Here is a 21261-nt window from a genome sequence, read left to right as displayed (position 1 = left end):
GAAAATCTCATCGTCTTCCATGTCCCGAATTTTTCACCTTCCTAAACTGAAACTGTCCCTCCCCATCCCATGTTTCTACCAATGTACTTTGCAGAGTCAGACTTCTTGAACTCAAATACTAATTCTGCCCTTACAATACAACCTGTTAATATTACTGGGCTTCAGTTTCATTTTCTGTAAAAGGGAGTATCTGGTTTAAAATACCGGTAAGGAAGAGATGAAATTACTATCTGTAGATGACTGGCTCACTAGAGAAGCCAGGAAAATCAAATGGAATACAATAAGAATTCAGAACATTTCAGTAGGTTAACCAGATACAAAATAAATACTTAAAAAAATCAACCACAATAACCAGCTATAAGAAACTTTGGGGGTAGAGATTACATTTCAAACAGCAGTAATTTTTTGTTGTTAAAGTCAGATTCACGTGAGGAAAACTACAGTTTCTTGATAGTATTAAGGGAGAAAGCTTAAAAATAAAGCTGTATGAAAATACGTTTCCAACCGCATCCCGTTTTCACTGTTACTCCTGAACGTCAGGCCGAGCCTAGGGCCGGCCCTTCCCAAGACAGCCAGTTCCCATGCATCGGTTTTTTGGCCTCCATTTCCGATCTGGCTCCTAGTCTCAACGCCGCGCAAAAACTCGGACCCGCACACTCGCACCCCTCAGCCGCTAATTCAATTTTGACTCCTGGTTCTTGCGTGGCCGGCCACCTCCCGAGTCCACCCCGGGTATGAAGCTGGAACCGCCCCCAAATCACCGCCCGCATCGCCGAGGCTTCTGGGAATTGTAGTTCCAGCTCGCAGAGTCCAAACGCACTTCCGGGTTCGGCCAGAAGTGCAGCCATTGTCCCGCGCGCGGACGCTTGCAATCTCCGTGCACCTCGGCCCTTTGGCGGTTAAGCTGAGCGGCCTTGTGGATGCCGACTAAGGGAGGGGATAGAACTAGCTTAAGGCTAGTCTGTCGTGTGCAGAGTCGTGGCAGAGAATTGCCTAACCGAGCTCGTCTTGCCGCAGAGCAGTGGTGGGCACCGAAGCTGTGACACGCCCTGCCTGGCCCTCGAGCTGGTGGACGCGCAGGTTGGTGAGGGGGCGGGGCAACGCCGGGTGCCTGGTGCGCGCATGCGCAGGGTCTAGGCGGGTGGCTGGGACTGAGTATGTGGGAGGGGGAATCTGGGACCTGCGTGGGCGGTGCTTCAGCCTCAGATCACAGAAGTTGGTGGTGATGCTGGGGCAACTGCAGATCCCGGTACTGTGCCTCTGCGCGCGTCCCAGGTGCGACGCACGTAGGGGCCTGGGGAGATTGGTGGAGAAAGCGGTTTGGGTGCAGGTTCAGGGTACAGCTGCATTATGAACTCACATTGTACTGTTTGAGTGAGGATCCAGGGGGGCTGAGGGATGGGTAGAGAGAGCAGTGGGGCAGGGATAGCTTGTGGAGGCGGGGATTTGCCAGGAGCTGTTCGAGTCTCAAACCCAGAAACATCGAGCCGGTACACAAACAACAGATCCACATTCAGGGCCTAGGAGGGACTAGCAGGTACTGTGTTTGTCAGGGCGACCTCCAGCCCCATGCTGGCCATGTTTTGGATTCAGCGGTGATGGGGGGTTGATGGGGGGCCTAGGAGGATTTTGAGTGGTGAGGAGTCTGGCCTGGTACTCTTCTGGTAGAGGCCCACCGATCCCAGGAGGGAGGAGGTCGTGGGTGTAGCTGAGCTCTGTGCTTATGCTTGGCTTTTTGAACAGGAAGTGAGAGGCAGTCGACAGGTGCTGGAGGGTCAGTGGAAGGATAGGATCCTGGGAGGGGCACGGCTAAGTAATGAACTTCACGCAGTTAATCAGGCGTTTGGGTCATCAAGCCCAGGGGGCTACATGGTGGCTCAGTGCTAAAGAATCCGCCTGCGGTGCAGGAGACAAAGGTTCGATCCCTGGGATGGGAAGATGCCCTGGAGAAGTGAAGGGCAACCCACTCGAGTATTCTTTCCTAGGAAATCCCATGGACAGAGGAGCCTGTAGGTTTACAGTCCATGGGGTTGCAAGAGTCGGACATGACTTAGCAAGTAAACAACACCATCAAGCCCAGAGCCCTGCTGTTTGCGCTAGGAAGAAGTGCTGATTTGGGTCTGCAGATTCAGGTTGAGGGTGGCAGGTGGACACTAGGGGATCCTCAGTGTGCTGGGTGTTTGTAGGAGTGCAGGGCGGGGTCGGGGGGGGGGGTGGATCCCAGGATCCAGTGGGACATAGACTGATTCATGCTGCAGATTTTGGTGATGGGTGTAAGGTGGAGCTTGGGCACATGGTGGGCTTCCAGGTAGGTGGTCCAGAAGCCCCAGACACTGGAACATCCAGTGGAACTGCAGAGTCTTGGCCTGGGAGAGGGGCTAGCGACTAGGTACAAGCATAGCTATTCAGGCAAGACTGTCTGGGCAGGAGCTTCTAGAAACACAGTTGCCATGGAGACTGCATCCCTGAAGCAGAGGCTGATGGTGGGGTGTGGCCCACAGTGGACCTACAGGAGGATGCTATACTCAGGGCCTCTCCTCTTGCAGCTCAGGATCTCAGGCCCCTGCCTGTGCCTGGAGGAGAGCATGGAAGAGCAGGATGAAAAGCCCCAAGGGTCCCTGAAGGCCTGCATGCAGGTGAGTGGAGCTTCCCTTCTCCTGGGATACTAGAGTTTGCTCCCCCTATGCCTCACAGTCTGATCCTCTGGGCATGGGAGGCTGTCTGGCTCTCTTTGTCATGTCTTGGGGCTTCTGGTCCCTCCTAGTCAGCAAGCTTCTAACACTTTTTATTCATTTTATGGATCTCCCTACACTTCCTCACCCTTTTAACCCAAATAACTCTTTCTGGAAGGAATTTGGCATCTCGTATCAAAAGCACTGGGCTTCCTTGGTGGCTCAGTGATAAAGAATCTGCCTGCCAATGTAGGAGATGTGAGTTCAGTCCCTGGGTGGGGAAGATGCCCTGGAAAAGGAAATGGCAACCCACTCCAGTATTCTTGCCTAGAGAATTCCATGGACAGGGGAGCCTGGCGGGCTACAGTCCATAGGGTTGCAAAGAGTTGGACACAACTGAGCAACTAAACAACAACAATGCAAAGCCCTTAGGGTACTGTTTCCCTCTTAACCAGCAACTCACAGCTTTGCTTGGGAATAGCAGTTGGAAAGAAATTTCAAGAATATTCAATGCAAGAAGAGAGTTAAATGAGTTATAGTAAAACCTTGAATGGAATTCACTGTAGCTACTGATAGGCTGAAAAGATATTTATGATCTGTGTTAAGTAAATAGCATTTCAAAATGCTTTTTATAAAGGGGTGTAATTTGCATGTACATGGAAAATATGTTATAAATTTATCAGTTAACAAAGGTTATCTGTAAGTTGTATTCCAAGTGACTTTCTGTTTTCATTTAGCTCTATTTTTGTCCTTTTTAAGTCTAGGAAATAAACAGTTTAAAGCATTTTCCTACAGCACATATTCTTTGAGAACATTTCATTTCTTTAAAATGTTAAATTAGGGGACTTCCCTGGTGGTCCAGTAATTAAGACTTCTCCATCTAATGCAGGGGAGAAGGCAATGGCACCTCACTCCAGTACTCTTGCCTGGAAAATCGCATGGATGGAGGAGCCTGGTGGGCTGCAGTCCATGGGGTCGCTAAGAGTCGGACATGACTGAGCGACTTCACTTTCACTTTTCACTTTCATGCATTGGGGAAGGAAATGGTAACCCACTCCAGTGTTCTTGCCTGGAGAATTCCAGGGACAGGGGAGCCTGGTGGGCTGCCGTCTATGGGGTCGCATGGAGTCAGACACGACTGAAGCGACTTAGCAGCAGCAGTAGCAGCATCCAATGCAGGGGGTGTGGGTTCAATCCCTGGTTGGAGAGCTAAGATCCCCCAGCCTCCCAGCCAAAAAAACCAAAACGTAAAACAGACACAATATTGTAATACCTTCAATAAAGACTTTACAAATGGCCCACATTAAAAAAAATCAAACTTAAAAAAAATTAGTTAAATTAGAATTTCGCCTTTCCCTTGCTGAACAGTTCAGTCCTGAAGCTGTTAGGTGGGGCAGAGCCAGGTAGGTGTCAGCAGCTAAGGGAGGGCTGCCTGCCATGGGGCGTCACAGCCTGATCAGGGTGAGGAGGGTGTCCATGTGTGGGGATGTCGGTGACCAAGCAGGGTGAGGAGGTGGCATCAGGAGTCCGAGCCCAGGTCAGGTGAGGTAAGTGCCCATACAGAGGAGGAGGTGCTCGTTTGGGGTGACAGGAACAGAGCTGGTGAGAAGGACTTCCCGAGAGTGGATGCACCAGTGTGGGTAGCCCAAGCGCAGTGGGGGTGTCCACGCAAGGGCTGGTCCAGCTTGGGGTGTCTGAGCCACAGCAGGGTGAGACAGGCACCCGTGTTTGGGGGCGGAGGTGCATCCTGGTGTGGCCTGTCACAGCCTGGGCAGGCGGAGAACATCTGACATGCTGCTCCTGCTGAGTCGCTTCAGTCGTGTCCGACTCTGTGCGACCCCATAGACGGCAGCCCGCTAGGCTCCTCTGTCTCTGGGATTCTCCAGGCAAGAACACTGGAGTGGGTTGCCATTTCCTTCTCCAATGCATGAAAGTGAAAACTGAAAGTGAAGTTGCTCAGTTGTGCCTGACTCTTAGCGACCCCATGGACTGCAGCCTACCAGGCTCCTCCATCCATGGGATTTTCCAGGCAAGAGTACTGGAGTGGGGTGCCATTGCCTTCTCCGATCTACACATGAGAGTGCCCCAGTGTGGAGTATCAGAGCTCAGGCAGGATGTTAAGGGCATTGACGCAGAGTCCACATCCAAGTGGCACGTGAGAAGAGGCCTGCAGAGTCAGAGCCCAGGCAGCATGACAAGGGCTTCTTGGCAGAGGCCGGCCTCCTGTGGGGCAGCAGAGTCCTGGTGGGCCAAGGGGTGCCTGTGTGGAAGAGAGCGTAGCAGTGGACATGGGAGATCAGTTACTTATCGAGGAGTTGATCAGATAAGTAAATCTAGAAAGGGTCATGGTGAAACCACTTTAGGCCAATCCTAAGGGAAATCAACCCTGAATATTCACTGGAAGCACTGATGCTGAAGCTGAAGCCCCAGTATATTGGCCAGCTGATGTGAAGAGCCATCTTACTGGAAAAGACCCGGATGCTGGGAAAGATTGAGGGCAGGAAGAAAAGGAGGTGGCAGAGGATGAGATGGTTAGACAGCATCACCAATTCAATGGACATGAATTTGAGCAAACTCCAGGAGTCAGTAGAGGACAGAGAAGCCTGGTGTGCTATAGTCCAGGGGGTCACAAAGAGTCAGACATGACTTACAACAGAAACTGCTGGGTGGCATTTCTGGGGCTCCGAAGAGCTCCAGTTCTTTATACCTCAGCACAGTGAGGCAAAGTGATAGCTAAAAAAGCAACTTATTAGGATAGGACACTTGTGAGGCTTATAAGCAGGCGACCGAGAGGGGACCATGCCCCTGAAACTTAGTGGGCTACAGTTTTATAATCAAGGGAAGAGTGAGGAGGGGGAGAGGACCACCTTCCTCCTTCTTGAGTAGACGTCATGCTTCCATCATCAACTCCTCCTCCACATTGGGCAGGGAAGTTTTCTTGTCCCTACATGGTCATGGGACTGTCACGGCACAGTGGAAATGAACTAAAGAGATTATGCTCTTTTGCATAAGCATAAGTAACATATGCTCATGCTAAAAATGGTGCATTGTCTCAGGTTTTAGTAAACAGAATGTCACTGTTTGCTTATATTTTGGTTTTTGTGCACACAGAGGAGCGTGTCATAGGAATCATTAACTTGCTGAGCTCGCCTATCAGGATGCGGGTCTCACACCACCATTGTTTTATTCTTTGGGGGGCGTGTCTCACATGCTCCTGCTGCCCGGTTTTGTTGCTAGGCAAGCCTGCTTTCTTGAGTGATCATTAACGTAGGGGTCTCCTATACTTTTTTCTTTACTTACAATCCCCTAGTGGGATTAACTGTTTAATTGCCTACTTTGTCCCTTTACTCTGTCCCCTATCAGTAGGAGGCACATGAATGTTTTGGTTTCCCAGTGCATATCAGAGTTATGTGCACACTATACTGGAGTCTGTTAAGTGTGCAGTAGCACTGGGTCTAAATAAGCAATGTTTTTGTTGTTGCTGAGTTGCATCCAACTCTTTTGCAACCCCATGGACTGTAAACCCGCAGGCTCCTCTGTCCATGCGATTTCCCAGGCAAAAATACTGGATTGGGTTGCCATTTCCTTCTCCAGGGGATCTTTCTGACCCAGGGATCGAACCCCAGTCTCCTGCATTAGTAGGCAGATTCTTTACCACTGAGCCACCAGGGAAGCCCCATAACAATGTACACACCTTAATTTTAAAATATCTTATTGCTAAAAATAGCTGATCAACATCTGAGCCTTCAGCAAGTCATCATCTTTTTGCTGGTGGAGGGCCTTGCCTCATTGGTGGCTGCTGACCGATCGGGGTGGTGGTTGCTGAAGGTTAGGGTGGCCGTAGCAATTTTTTAAAAGAAGGTAACAGTGAAATTTGCCTTATCCAATTGCTTTGTTTGTTTATAAACAATATCTCTGTAGCCTGCAGGTGCTGTCTGGTAGCATTAACCCACATAACTGAAAATGTAACTTCTTTCAGAATAGCAATCAATACTCTTACCCTCCTGCTGAGTTATCAACTAACTTCAGGTCATATTCTAATTTCTTTTTTTTTTTTAAGGTTTTCTTTCTTTCTTTCTTTCTTTTGGCTGCACTAGGGTCTTCGTTGCTGTGCACAGGCTTTCTCTAGTTGTGGAAAGTGAAGCTACTCTCTAGTTGGGGTCCGTAGGCTTTTCACTGTGGTAGCTTCTGTTGCGGAGCACAGGCTCTAGGGCCCTCGGGCTTAGTTGCCCCACAACTTGTAGGCTCTTCCCGGACTAGGGATTGAACCCATGTCCACTGCTTTGGCAGGCAGATTCTTAATCTCTGGACCATCAGGGAAGTCCAGTACTTTGTTGTCATTTCACCAGCATCTTCACCAGGAATTGATTCCAACTCAAGAAACCACTTTTCTTTGCCCGTCCATAAGAAACCATTCCTCGTTCATTAAAATTTTTTTCCATGAGATTGCAGCAATTCAGTCCCACCTTCAGGCTCCACTTCTAACTCTAGTTCTCTTGATATTTTCACTTCATCTACAGTGACTTCCTCCACTGAAGTCTTAAACTCCTCAAAGTCATCCGTGAGGGTTAGCATCAGCTTCATCCAAACTCCTGTTAATATTGGTATTTTGACCTCTTCCCATAGGTCTCCTGGAGGAGGAAATGGCAGCCCACTCCAGTATTCTTGCCTGAAATATCCCATGGACAGAAGATCCTGGCAGGCCACAGTCCATGGGGTCACAAAGAGTCAGACATGACTGAGCATGTGTGCATGGGCGCGCACGCTCGCGCACGCATACACACACACACACACACACACACACACACACACACACATCTCCTTAATGGTATCTAGACTGATGAATCCTTTCCAGAATATTTTACACACACACACACACACATCTCCTTAATGGTATCTAGACTGATGAATCCTTTCCAGAATATTTTACACACACACACACACACACACACACACCTCCTTAATGGTATCTAGACTGATGAATCCTTTCCAGAAGATTTTTGATTTTCTTGGCCCAGATCCACCAGCAGAATCACTGTCTTTGGCAGCTATAACCTTGTGAAATGCATTTCTCAAATAATAAGACTTGAGAGTTGAAATGATCCCTCTTCATGGGCTGCAGAATGGAAGTTGTGTTAGCTGGCATCAAAACAACATTAACCTCATTGTACATCTCCATCAGAGCTCTCAGGTGAGCAGTAATATTTTGAAAAGAATCTTCTGAGCAATACGTCTCAACAGCAGGCTTAACATGTTTGGTGTAAACCATGTTGTAAAGAGATATGCCATCATCCAGGCTTTGTTTTTCCATTTATAGAGCACAGGCAGAGTGATTTAACATAATTTTTAAGGGCCTTAGGATTTTCAGAGTGGTAAATGAACACTGGCTTTAAATTAGTCACCTGCTGCATTGGCCCCTAACAAGAGTGTCAGCCTGTCCTCTGAAACTTTGAAGCCAAACATCGATTCTCCTCTCTAGCTAGGAAAGTCCTAGATGGTATCTTATTCCAGTATAAGGCTGTTTTGTCTACATGGAAAATCTGTTGCTGAGTATAGCCACCTTCAATAACTACCTAGCTAGATCTTCTGCATAACTTGCTGCGGCTTCTTCATCAGCACTTGCTGTTTGACTTTGCACTTTTATGTCACAGGAAACAGCTTCTTTCCTTAAACCTTATGAACCAGTCTCTGGTAGCTTCAAACTTTTCTTCTGCAGCGTCCTCACCTCTCTCAGCCTTCACAGAATTTAAGGGATAGGACGTTCCTGTGGATGAGGTTTTGGCTGAAGGGAATGTTGTGGCTGGTTTGATCTTCTCTAGACTACTCACTTTCTCCATATCATAAATAAAGCTGTTTCGCTTTCTTGTCATCCGTGTGCTCACTGGAGTAGCACTTTTCATTTCCTTTAAGAGCTTTTCCTCTGTATTCAGAACTTGGCTAACTGGTGCTAGAGGTCTCGCTTTCGGCCTGTCTCAGCTTTCACATGCCTTCCATATTAAGCTTAATCCTTTCTAGCTTTTAAATTGAGAGACATGAAACTCTCTCTTTCACCTGAACACTTAGAGGCTCCTGAAGGGCTATTGATTGGCCTAATTAAATATCGTTGTGTTTCAGAGAATTAAGGAGTCCTGAGGAGAGGGAGAGAGACAGAGGAAGGGCTAGTCAGTGGAGCAGTCAGAATCTACACAACATTTATTTAACAACACAGGAGAATAATGGGAGCCAGGGAAGGAAGGTAAAAATGTAGAAAGCAGGGAGGCCAGAATAAAATGTGTTGTTAAATTGGAAATGTTGGTGTGAATTTATGGTCTCTAATGCACAGAGATAGTTATAGAAATAGAGATATGATTTTTATCTGATTGAAAGAGATGAGCATCTTTTTGCTTATTCAGTGGCCATTTTATTTCTTCATAGTTGAGCTGCCTGTGCATTTTCCTTTGTCCATTTTTCTGTTGAAGTTACCTTTTTCTTTCTTTTTTAAAAAATATGTATTTATTTGGCTGTGTTGGGTCTTAGTTGTAGCATGTGGGATCTAGTTCCCTGACTAGGGATGGAACCTGGGCCCCCTGCATTGGGAGCTCAAAGTCTTAGCCATTGGACCACCAGGGAAGTCTCTACCGTTTTCTTCCTGATTTGGAAGAAATTGTAACAGTATAGATTCTTATTAGTGGTGCTCTTATCGGTGGTATTTTTTGCCAGACATTTTATGAAGTTAATTTGGTGTTCTTTTCCTTTATCATTCTTCAGTCATGCTGTATTCCATCCTATTTGCTTACAATTCTGTGATCCAGGAATTCAGGCAGGGCCCAGCTGGACAGTTCTTTCCTTCTATATGGTGTCTGGGGTCACTCAGCTCCATTCAGCTGCTAACTGGGCTGGTCTGGAAGATGCACAGAAATATCAGGCCATTTCTCTTGCCTCACTGCTCCTCTGGGTATCTCATGTTTCTCCCCACGTGGCCTACCTGAGCTTACCGGTGGGAAGGAGCAGAAGTTTTGTCGGTGGGATGTGTTAAAACAGGTGGTCTCTTGGGTCCTAGCCAACTCACAGTAGGCGTGTTGAGCCCTGATTATTCTCCTTTTTCTCATCTGCTCTGCCTTCTCAGGAATCTCTCCTTCCTCAGGAGATTATCATCAAGGTTGAGGGAGAAGATGCCCGGTCACTGGCCGTCCCATCCCAGGTGAGTTGGACAGGGCCTCTGTGTCTTTCGATTGAGAAATGTGCATGGCTGGCAGGCAGCAGAGGCCACATTGAAGTGAACTGATTAGAAAATGAGGAAATTGAGATGAATGGACACCTTTTACACAAAGTTGGTTATAACTGCATGGAAATTTTGATAGTGTGGGTTGTCATTTTCTTCCCCCTAAAGGTTTGAAAGAATTTGGCTTGGTTTAAATGGTTGCAGGAAAGAGTAAGTGAAAAAAAGTTCAGGGTCAGGAAAGAGAGAAGCTACTACTATAAAGCAGAACTCACAGATACAGAGAACAAGCTAGTGGTTACCAGTGCTGGAGGTGGCAGGAACTGAGGGGAAGAATTGGGAGGTATAAAGTATGGAGTATAAGACAGGCTTGAGGGTAGATTATACAACATGGGCAAATATAGCCAATATTTTGTAATAACTGTAAATGGAAAGTAACCTTTCAAAATTGTATAAAAATAAAAAATAGCCATTAAAAAAACAGTCCTTGATTAGTGTCAGGGGAATTAATTCAGAACATAGAGGAAGAAGGGCTCATATAAGAAAAGTGAGGTTGAGGGTATTATTGGAAGGCTTGCATTTTTCTCTGTGAACCATTAGGTGAAATTATCTGTTGAGCATGAGGGTGGTAATCAGAATGGAGAGATGTTGGATGAAGAGTGGAGAAGGCTTAAAGTTATAACTTGGATTAGGGGAGACAGGCTGCTTCAGGAGGTACAGTGGGGTTGCTGGTCAGTCCCAAAAATTCATTCTGAAATTGTTGTTTGGTCGCTAAGTCGTGTCTGCCTCTGCAGCTCTGTGGACATGCCAGGCTTACCTGTGCTTCAGTATCTCCTGGGGTTTGCTCAAACTCATGTCCGTTGAGTTGGCGATGCTGTCCAGCCATCTCATCCTCTTTCACTCACTTGTCCTCCTGCCCCCAGTCTCTCCAAGCATCAGGGTCTTTTCCAGTGAGTTGGCTCTTCATATCAGATGGCATTCTGAGATAGTGGCCATTAGTAATAATGGAGGGCAGGTTGATATTTAGATGTATTTAGTTACATTCAATGGAAGCCCCACAGCCCACAGGTTTAAGGCAGTATTTGAAAGGGAATTTTTGACTATATCAAATAGAAAGATTAAGGTGAATGATCCATAGACTCTCAATTGAATAATTAAGATAGAAAAGATAAAAAGGATACTAAACAGAAAGGAAAAGACTTTAGACTGGAGAATAGTAATAGTAGGTGTTTCAATAGAATAAAGACCCCAAACCATCAAAGAATAAAAAGAGTAAAGGGGACAGTTGAGCAAGTTAAAGTGGAGAAATCTGATGTTGTAATGAAAGAGTGAGCAGTTCTCTGTGTGTGACTTGAGAGGTGGAGTACTTTATGGTGGTTTCAAGATCTAGGGTCTCACGCTAAGAGTGAGGGGCTGGAAGTCAGGCTGGCTGTACGAGTTGATGACTGAGAACATAGTCTATGATGTTAAGGAAACTTGAAGTTGCATCCCAGTTACTAACCTTAGGCATATGTGTTAATTTCTCTAACCTTCTAGCTTTTCCTCTGAAAAATGGTGGCGCTAATAGTATTTTCTCAGGGACCTTGTAAGAAATCAGTGAACAGTAATTTATGCAGTGGGTTTCTCTGGTGGCTAAAGTGGTAAAGAATCCACCTGCCGGTGCAGGAGACACAGGTTCAATCCCTGGGTCAGGACACCTGAAGGAAGAAATGGCACCCCCCCACCCCCACCCAGTATTCTTACCTGGGAAATCCCATGGCGGGCTATAGTCCACGGGGTCAAAAAAGAGCTGGACACAGCGACTAAACAACAAGAACAAATTTATGCAACAGGCTTAACACGTTGCCTGACACTGCACATAGAGTCAGTTATTTTTCTGTTATTACTGGAGAACTCTACAAATGGATGCTATAGACCATCCAAGACAAGACAATACAAGTTGTTGAATTAGAGGATAAATCCTAGGTGTTATTGATATAAATCTTCAGTGGAATGGAAGGGAGGTGGTGTTCAAGTTATTGGTAGAACAAAGCTCCAAGAAGTGAGGTAAATGGCCTGAGTTTCAGGGTTTCTGGGAGGACACACACTCTTTTCCACCTTTGATGCTGAGACCCCTGAATGGAAGAGCATGACCACCCTGAGCCTGTGAAGTCTGCAGAGGAGGGAGTCCTTGGGGGGAAGTGTAGGTTTCTGTTAACTCAGGAATGGGGCATGCCTGATGGGTCAGTGGTAAAGAATCCACCTGCCAAAGCAAGAGATGTGTTTGATCCCTAATCCAGGAAGATCCCACGTGCCGCAGAGCAACTAAGCGTATGTGCCACAACTATTGAGCCTGTGCTGCGGAGCCCACATGCCATGACTACTGAATTCTGTACCATGGCCCTAGAGTCTGAGATTCCATGCCCCACAACAAGAGAAGCCGCTGCAATGAGAAACCCACACACTGCAGCTGTAGAGTAGCCCCCACTTGCTGCAACTAGAGAGAAAAGCCCAGCAATGAAGACCTAGCACAGCCAAAAAAAAAAAAAGACTACTATACTTACTTAAAAAAAAAAAAAAAAAGGGATGTAGAGAGACTATTTGGTGAAGATGTAGGATTTCATTATTATAGAAGAATTCCCAAACTGAAAGGTTTGGGAAGGAATTTTGAGCAGTGGGGAGCTGGGGACAAGTAGATGAAGTATAGAATAAGAAGGGATAGAAGTCCAGAAAAGCCAGTATCCATACTTAAGGGACTTTTTCTAATGAGTATGTGATAAGCCTTGTGAGATTCAGGTGAACAGAGAGGACTTAAATCAGAATTTGAACCAGGATTATTTTGATGTATTACAAAGTCTGTTGATATACTGTTGATTCACTTACTGAAATAAGTTACCAAATATGCATTTAGTCTGTACTATACACCAATACCGTACTAAGCACTGGAGTTAAATAAATACCTTGTCGCTGCCATCATGGATTACAGCCTAGTAACCAAGATTTCCACTGTGCAAATGATAAGAAAGAGTGGGGGGTCTTATGATAGAAATTTCTGGAACTTTGAGAATATAAAGCTTGAGGTGGAGAGGGGGTGATAATCTAGTCTAGTATTATTTGACATCTGAAGAAGTTTGCTATTAAAGGGACCTACATTAAACACTGAAGGGGCATGTTAATTAAAAAGAAGCATGGGGCTTCCTTGGTAGCACAATGGTAAAGAATCCGCCTGCCAATGCAGGAGACACAGGTTCGATTTCTCTGGGAAATCCCACATGTGGGCCTGTGAGCCACGACTACTGAGCCTGTGATCTAGAGCCCTAGCCCTGCAACACGACAAGCCACTGCAATAAGAAGCCCAGGCATCGCAACTAGGGCGTAGCCCCCACTCAGCACAACTAGAGAAAAGCCCACATAGCAACAAAGACCTAGTGCAGCCAAAAAATAAATAAGTAAATTTTTTAAAAAGTTTTTAAAGGAAGCATGAATTGGAAGTTGAAAAACAGTATCTATAGATCCATGTTGAACACAGGGAGCAGTTTTCTGAATCTCATTTTGGGCTCATTATGAAAATCTTTGAGATTTTTAGTGAAAATTATGAGCCACAGCTTAGAAAAATGCAAGTACAGTAGCATTTTGCATCAAGTTTCATGGGCTTCAGGGACCTTGTGTCCTATTCATGAACCACAGCTTAAGAACACTCCATCTATTTTAAAATGTCTTGGCAAGTGGCATTCGACTTCAGTGGCTTTAGCTGCCTTTGGGTAAGGACAGATCACATCCAGTACTTTTTTGGGACAAAATTCCTGCCCAATAGTCTTTTTTTTTTTTAACTCAATTAAAAAAAAATTACTGGAGTATAGTTTGATTTGCCACCTAATAGTCCAAAAAGGTGAAAAAGGAAATGGCAACCCACTTCGGTATCCTTGCCTGGAAAATTCCATGGACAAAGAAGCCTGATGGGCTGTAGTCCATGGAGTCGCAGAGTCGGACATGACTGAGTGACTAAAACACACACACACAAACACACACACGGAGTCCTAAAAGGAGGGTTCTTCCTGCTTACAGGAGGCAGCTCAAGAGACCCCCTTTATGTGGCAGTAATGACAGGCTCTGTGGTGCAGCTCATAGTGTGGGCAAAATAGAACTGTTTTCTGGAGACTAAGAGTTCAGGATAAAGGTCTCTCATTGACTGTCATTTAATTTTTCAGTGTTCTCAAACCTAAGCATCCTGATAATTACCAGCCTTTGTTTTTTGTTCAGTAAACTCTGCTAATGGCTTTTGATGTATCATTACAATTTAATTCACTCAACAACATAATGAGTTGGGTATGGTTAAGCCTAATAAGTAGAAATGGAATAACCTCACCATTAAAAGACAGTCAGATTAGATACATTAAAAAAAAATTCAGACATATGCTCTTAATAGAGGAAAAACCCAAGTCTCTTTTCCAAATCCAGTGCTCTTAGCTTATACATCCTGCCTTTCATTAAGGCCTACATTTCATTTTCTGTCCCACGTTTCATTCTCTGCATCAACAAAGCTGTGTGCCAAATCTGGCCCATCACCTGTTTTTGTAAGTAAAGTTTTATTGTAATATAGCCACAACCATTTGTTCATATATTTTCTGTGGCTGCTGTCTTGCTATAGCAGCAGAGCTGACTAATTGTAATAGAGGCTGTATGGCTTGCTAAGCCTAAAACATTTGCTCTCTGACATTTGACAGTTAAAAATTTGCTGAACCTGTTCTGTTAGTTTCTTGATAATTTCGAGGGAATTCCTAAGTTGGAATTCTATATTCACCAACACAAAAATCAGAATTAGCATTTTCTTTAAGGTCTGCAAGAAAGAAAACTGTGTGTCAGTTCTTTCTGATGTTCCTCTTTGGGGTTATATATATAAACAGGTGCAGCATCCAAAACCCAAAGGGGCTTGCCTAAAAGGTACTTGTACCCCTAGAATCTTTTGAATGTTGACTATCTCAGGACTGTTTCCAGGCCATCAGGTTTTCCTTCTTCCTTCTGTCAAACATTTCCTCTCTGAACACTGGAAGGAAATGATACCCAGCTGAGTAGGAATGTGTGTCCTGTTTTAGGAGGGAGTGAACTTCAAAATAGTGACTGTGGACTTCACTCAGGAAGAAGAAGGCACTTTGAGCTCTGCTCAGAGGACCCTGGACAGAGATGTGATCCTGGAAAACCACAGGGACTCTTGGGGTAAGAGTACAGTCCCTTTTAATGGTATGTGTATATTGAAATAATTTCTCATTTCCACAGATCAGGATCTAGGGAGTTCAGAGGCCAGAATGATTTTGGCCACACAAAGATTAGTATGGTGAAGATATAGTTTTAGTTTGTAGGGTAGCAAAGGTACAACTTTGTGAGTTTGAGCTTATTTAGTCTTCTAGGTTCCTAAGAGCCAAAGACAGGGACCAGATTATGCAGTGACTTTCTTTTGTCCCCAGTCCAGACACCCAAAGTTCTATATCTTTCCTCTCAGCTTTCCAAAGTAGATGTAATCTAGTTCGAACAAGAGGATGAGTATAAAAAGAATTTTCCCACATGCATATCCAGGTGAGAAATAGACATTTAGGAGTCATTACAGGTATAGACTTCCTGGTGGCTGGGTGGTAAAGAATCAGCCTGCCATTGCAGGAGATGCGGGTTTGATCCCTGGAGAAGGAAGATCCCCTGGAGAAGGAAATGGCAATCCACTCCAGTATTATTGCTTGGGGAATCCCATGGACAGAGGAGCTTCGTGGGTTATAGTCCATTGGGGTTGCAAAGAGTCAGACATGACTGAATGACTAACGCTTTCACTTTCTTTCACAGGTGATTTGTATGAAAAATCCCCATAGGGCATGCCACATTTTCTCTTTTCTCCCACTCGAAGAGGACTATATACATCACCACTTTTTCCCAAATGTACCTTCTGTTGCTAGGCCTAATAGCCACTCAGGCTTCTGTGTATGAGCATATCTCCATCCTCTCTCACTCGGGACCAAAAGAATCCATGGGGCCATATTAGCCTCTAAGGCATTTAGGGAACCTGGGATAACAGTGTACTCATTATTTTTTCCTGGTTCACAAAGTTGTTTGACTTCATCTTACTAACACCACTGTACTAACAAGTTTCATGCCTTCAGAAAGTCCTAGAAATGTAGACACTAATTTCTATTTCAGTGAGCATGTGTCTAGCACTAAAGAGGATAGAAAGGATCCTCTGTGTTTTTACTAAGAATTGCAGAATTGTTTTGCAATCCTGTAAGTTCTGCATAGATGATCCTATTTTGGAATATGGAGATATTTGACATATAAAGTCTTTATTCAGCAACACTAAGATTGAAATAGTTTCATATTAATTCCTTGTTATGCTATCTGACTGGTAGTTCTCTGCTTACTGCTCATCTCATCCTTTTGCTTTTCAATTCATATTATAGGTCCATAGCTGAAAATAAATCCACATATAATTTTCATACTTTCTTGTCAGCTTTTCCCCCACTATTCCAGCTCTAACAATTTTTGGCTAGGTGTTCTGTTTTGCTTTCTTCCAGACTCGGCAACTGCACTTGGAAGAAGAGAATCGAGATTGAAGCAGAGCATTTTTGATGACAAACTATCCCATAGTGTGAAGATAGAAAAGTTGACAAGAGATGATCCTTGGTTATCTTCATGTGAAGAATTTCAGGATTGTAAGGAGCTGTTGGAGAAGCAACAGGAAAAACAAGAGAGACTTTTGAAGGAAGTGACATTTACTCACAGGAATGCCATTACTCATGAGAGAGACTGCAAAAATGATAGCCCTGAGGAGAAGGTTGGTCTGAATTCCAATCTTCTTTCATCACAGTTGATACCTATAAGAAACCGTTTTCATAAACATGCTTCACATGTTAAAAAATTACATTATAATTCTATGGTAAACACTCATCAGATGATTACTGATACAGAGAAACTCTGTGAAAATAATGAATTTGGAAACCTCCCCCAGAGTATTCATTTTATTCAGTTTACAGGAACTCAAACAGAAGATAAATCCTATGGATTTAGTGACAGTATTCAACCTTTTAACCATGGTACACCCTTAAACATACATGAGAAGATACATGCACAAGGAAGATCCTTTGATTTTAAGGAATGTGGGCAAATTTTGAACCACAGCATATCCCATAATGAACAACAGAGAAACTCCACTGGAGAGAGTCAGTATAAATGTCGTAAGACCTCCGAGAGTTCATCCCTTGCTCAAAACATGAGAAATCATTCTGAAGAGAAGCCGTTTGAATGTAATCAGTGTGGGAAATCCTTCAGTTGGAGCTCTCATCTTGTTGCACACCAGAGAACTCATACAGGGGAGAAACCTTATGAATGTAACGAATGTGGGAAATCATTCAGCCGCAGTTCTCACCTTGTTTCCCATCAAAGAACTCATACTGGAGAGAAACCTTATAGATGTAATCAGTGTGGGAAATCCTTTAGCCAGAGCTATGTCCTTGTTGTGCATCAGAGAACTCATACTGGAGAGAAGCCTTATGAGTGCAATCAGTGTGGAAAGTCATTCAGACAGAGCTACAAACTTATCGCACATCAAAGAACTCATACTGGAGAGAAGCCCTACGAATGTAATCAATGTGGGAAATCATTTATCCAGAGCTATAAACTTATTGCCCATCAAAGAATTCATACTGGAGAAAAGCCCTATGAATGCAATCAATGTGGAAAGTCTTTTAGTCAAAGTTACAAACTTGTTGCCCACCAGAGAACTCACACAGGAGAAAAACCCTTTGAATGTAATCAGTGTGGAAAATCCTTCAGCTGGAGCTCTCAACTTGTTGCACACCAAAGAACTCACACTGGAGAGAAACCCTACGAATGTAATGAGTGTGGGAAATCTTTCAACCGCAGTTCTCACCTTGTTATGCATCAGAGAACTCATACTGGAGAAAAACCCTATGAATGTAATCAGTGTGGGAAGTCCTTCAGCCAGAGTTATGTCCTTGTTGTACATCAGAGAACTCACACTGGCGAAAAGCCCTATGAGTGCAGTCAGTGTGGAAAATCCTTCAGGCAGAGTTCATGCCTTACTCAACATCAGAGAACTCATACTGGAGAGAAACCCTATGAATGTAATCAGTGTGGAAAAACATTCAGCTTAAGTGCTCGACTTATCGTACATCAAAGAACTCATACTGGAGAGAAACCCTTTACGTGTAATCAGTGTGGGAAAGCTTTCATTAATAGTTCTAAACTTATTAGACATCAGGCAACTCATACAGAAGAGAAACCCTATGGATGTAACTAGCCTGGAAATCTTTCAGCAGAGTATATCCCTTCCTCCTTGCCTCCCTTTCTCCCTCGCTCTTTCCCTTTCTCCCTTCAGCCCCTCATTCCCTTGTTCCCTCCTTCCATTCCTCCAGGATTACATGTATTGAAAAGAACAAGCATGAAAATAGTGTGTGTGGAAAAAAAGCCCTCCATTAGCTCTCTCGAACTGTGTATCTGAAAACTCTTTCTGGAGAAGAAAGAAAAAGTATGAATCATATATTTTATTTAGCAATTCCATGTTTTAAAAAAATCAAACTTGACCCTTGTTAAACATTCCCATGAGAGTGATAACTCTTGGCACTTTTCCTTGCAGAAAGCACTTCGACCTGAATTTGAGAGAATTATCATTAAATGGGCAATATGGTGTGGAGTGATTGCCAGTGAGGTAGACCTCTTTTCTAATAAAGAATAAATGAGAGGGGACATATATACACCTATGACTGATTCATGTTGATATATGGCAGAAACTAACAATATTGTAAAGCAATTATTCTGCAATTAAAAAAAAAAGATAGTAGATCTAAAGAGAATGCTGTGGCACCTAAAAGAAAAAAGGAATTAAAGAATGCTAATACTGGTCGGCTTGTTGAAAACGTTGGGAAATTGCTGTAGTTATTGCACACCACTCCAGTATTCTTGCCTGGAGAATTCCATGGACAGAGGAGCCTGGTGGACTATAGTCCATGGGGTTGCAAAAGAGTTGGACATGACTGAGGTGACTTAGCACACAGCACATTAGAACTTAGACTGGAAAACAGAATTTCAGTGTATCATTTTCCAACATGATTTCTCCAGCACTACTTGGTAATTTGTTTCATAAGCACTTTCTCTTAGATTTTGTAAAAAAAAAAAAAAATAGGGAAATGGCTATGATGTTAACTGAAAATTGCAGGGCAAGAGTATAGAATATTCATTTCTAGAATCATGAAAAGATATATTTGTGCTTGGATCAGAATCTAAAGGGATTCTAGGTGTATCTGTTTTAATTTTAGATTTATGCTTGGTTTTCTTTTCTTTTTTGTACTGTGTGCTTTTTTATAACACTAGTGAATGATATGAGGAATAATTAGTCCAAAAATACAAAAATCCCTATCTCCTTTGACCATTTAGCCAGATAGCAGAGATCCCTCATGCTTCTGAGAGTTCATTTGGATTAGCATGAACAGGTCACTCCTTAGGACCTAGATTCCCAGGAATATTCCTTATTGAAAATAAAATATTTCAGGCTTCTGTGGTGGCTCAGTGGTGAATAATCGACCTGCTAATGCAGGAGACATGGGTTCCATCCCTGATCCAGGAACATCCCACATGCCAAGGAGCAGCTAAGCCTATGTGCCACAACGATTGAGCCTGTGCTCTAGAGCTTAGGAACTGCAGCTGTTGAGCCACATACCCTAGAACCTGTGCTCAGCAACAAGAGAAGCCCACATGCCACAGCTAGAGAGTAGCCCCCACTCTGTGCAACTAGAGAAAAGCCCATGTAGCAACGAAGACCCTGCACAGTCAAAAATAAATAAAATCCAAACGTAAATATTTTCCTGGCAATGTGGAACTGGAAATTTATGTTAGAGAATTAAATGAGAATTCATGGGTAGTATGGAGGACAAATGATTTTATTTTTTTCTTTTAAACCCATCTTATCCAAAGCAGTATGAAAGAGCTCTGTTTTTAAGGGTTTTTTTCTTTTTCTCTCCTCATGTAGTATCTTTTTACCCTCTAGGATATGTTCCCTAATTCGAGAATCCTCTGAGTGGGAAGATACTGCCCTGGCTAAGTGCTCACCACCTAAATTAAGTTCACAAGAATGCTTTTAGTAAGGCGGTAATTGTAGTTTCTCATTGGGTTTTTTGTGTTTTTTTAAAAGATTTGGTTCACAAGTCTTTCTGGCCCTTGCCCCTAAATCATGAATTCTAATCCTATGGATTATCATGGACCTGAAAACTCTTGATCCTGGAGAGTTACTGAAAAATAAAGAGTTGAACTGAGCACAGAATAGAGGTAAATTCCCTGAAGAAACAAAAAGCTAAAATGACATCTGATAGGGATTTGTTGTTTAGTGTCCAACTCTTTTCTGACTTCAGGGACTGTAACCCACCAGGCTCCTCTGTCCATGAGATTTTCCAGGCAAGAATACTGGAGTGGGTTGCCATTTCCTTCTCCAGGGAACCTTCCTGACCCAAGGATCAAACCTTGGTCTCCTGCATTGCAAGCAGAATCTTTGCCACTGAGCCCACAGGGGAAGCCTTGATAGGGGTTCCCCATAGTATATTCTGTCCCCATGAGATGACCCTAAGTGGAACTGTTTTTAATGAGGATTAATCCAGAGACTGCAGCACACCTGGCAGTGACTGAAGTTCTGGGGGAAGAGTTGTTGATGGCTGGAAAACTGGCTCCCCACCCCAGGAGACTCTTCAGTCAGTCCATGATTGCATAGGTGGAGGAACAGAAGGGGTGCTCCATGCACTGCGGTTTGGGGAAGGACATAAAATAGTGAAAACTCTAATAATGGGATCTGGTTAGGCTTCTTTTTCTCCAAGTTATAAAGTAAGTAGATGATTTTCACTGGGCATATTGAATCTAATTTTGAAGGCAAGAAAACAGGATTGTACAAACAAATATAAAACCAACTGGGCTGAGAAAGCTCTGAAGATTCAAATTTGGGAAGGGATTTATTGCAAAGTAATTTCTTTAGTAAATGTTTAAAATATTTCATTGGAAATATGAAGTGGACAAAACTGCTGAGAAATTTTGAAGTGAGTATTGTTTGTGTGTTTCTTGGCCAGGTTGAATATGTGGGTCATCTGTGTGCACCAAGTCATATTATGTCAGTTCCTAGGTGGTGAACTATGATTGCCAAGTGTTTTGAAGTAAGATAGATCCAATGGATAAACAAAAATGATCACTTCTCTTATTTCTCATTTATTTCCCTTTGTAGAAAAGGCATTCTTCTGAAAAAAAAATCAAAAAAATGAAGAGACATTAAAGTGACAGCTTACCAAAAATATGTAATTAAACTTCTGAATCTAAAATTTAGGGTTAAAAAAGGGAGTCAGTAACTTGATTTTAATGACACACATATGACATATTTAAAAT

At 43.7% G+C, this 21261-nt stretch overlaps 1 protein-coding gene across 7 annotated transcripts; it reads left to right on the top strand.

Annotated features, from left to right (window-relative positions):
- Positions 1-806: 806 nt before the first annotated feature.
- Positions 807-18601, top strand: ZNF180 (zinc finger protein 180). Of its 7 annotated transcripts, none has more exons than XM_069551036.1 (5): positions 807-1080; positions 2547-2636; positions 9778-9852; positions 14943-15063; positions 16401-18601. In XM_069551036.1, the coding sequence occupies exons 2-5, from the start codon at positions 2586-2588 to the stop codon at positions 18143-18145; spliced, it is 1992 nt and encodes a 663-aa protein (XP_069407137.1). In that variant the 5' UTR covers positions 807-1080; positions 2547-2585; the 3' UTR covers positions 18146-18601. The 7 variants fall into 7 exon arrangements, with proteins under 7 accessions (XP_069407137.1, XP_069407139.1, XP_069407140.1 ...); XM_069551038.1 differs by having other exon boundaries at positions 826-1080; positions 14985-15063; XM_069551039.1 differs by lacking the exon at positions 9778-9852 and having other exon boundaries at positions 826-1080.
- Positions 18602-21261: the final 2660 nt, after the last annotated feature.

This window comes from Ovis canadensis, chromosome 14 (assembly GCF_042477335.2).
Source record: "Ovis canadensis isolate MfBH-ARS-UI-01 breed Bighorn chromosome 14, ARS-UI_OviCan_v2, whole genome shotgun sequence".
NCBI classification, from domain to species: Eukaryota; Metazoa; Chordata; class Mammalia; order Artiodactyla; family Bovidae; genus Ovis; species Ovis canadensis.
Note: the sequence above shows the minus strand (reverse complement) of the source record. Positions and strands in the feature narration are given on the sequence as shown.

Coding starts and splice junctions, on each gene's coding strand:
- ZNF180 (XM_069551034.1), top strand. CDS start 7,771: ATGATCCCTCTTCATGGGCTGCAGAATGGAAGTTGTGTTAGCTGGCAT. Junction 7,864..9,777: donor ATCTCCATCAGAGCTCTCAG/GTGAGCAGTAAT, acceptor CTGCCTTCTCAG/GAATCTCTCCTTCCTCAGGA. Junction 9,853..14,942: donor CACTGGCCGTCCCATCCCAG/GTGAGTTGGACA, acceptor GTCCTGTTTTAG/GAGGGAGTGAACTTCAAAAT.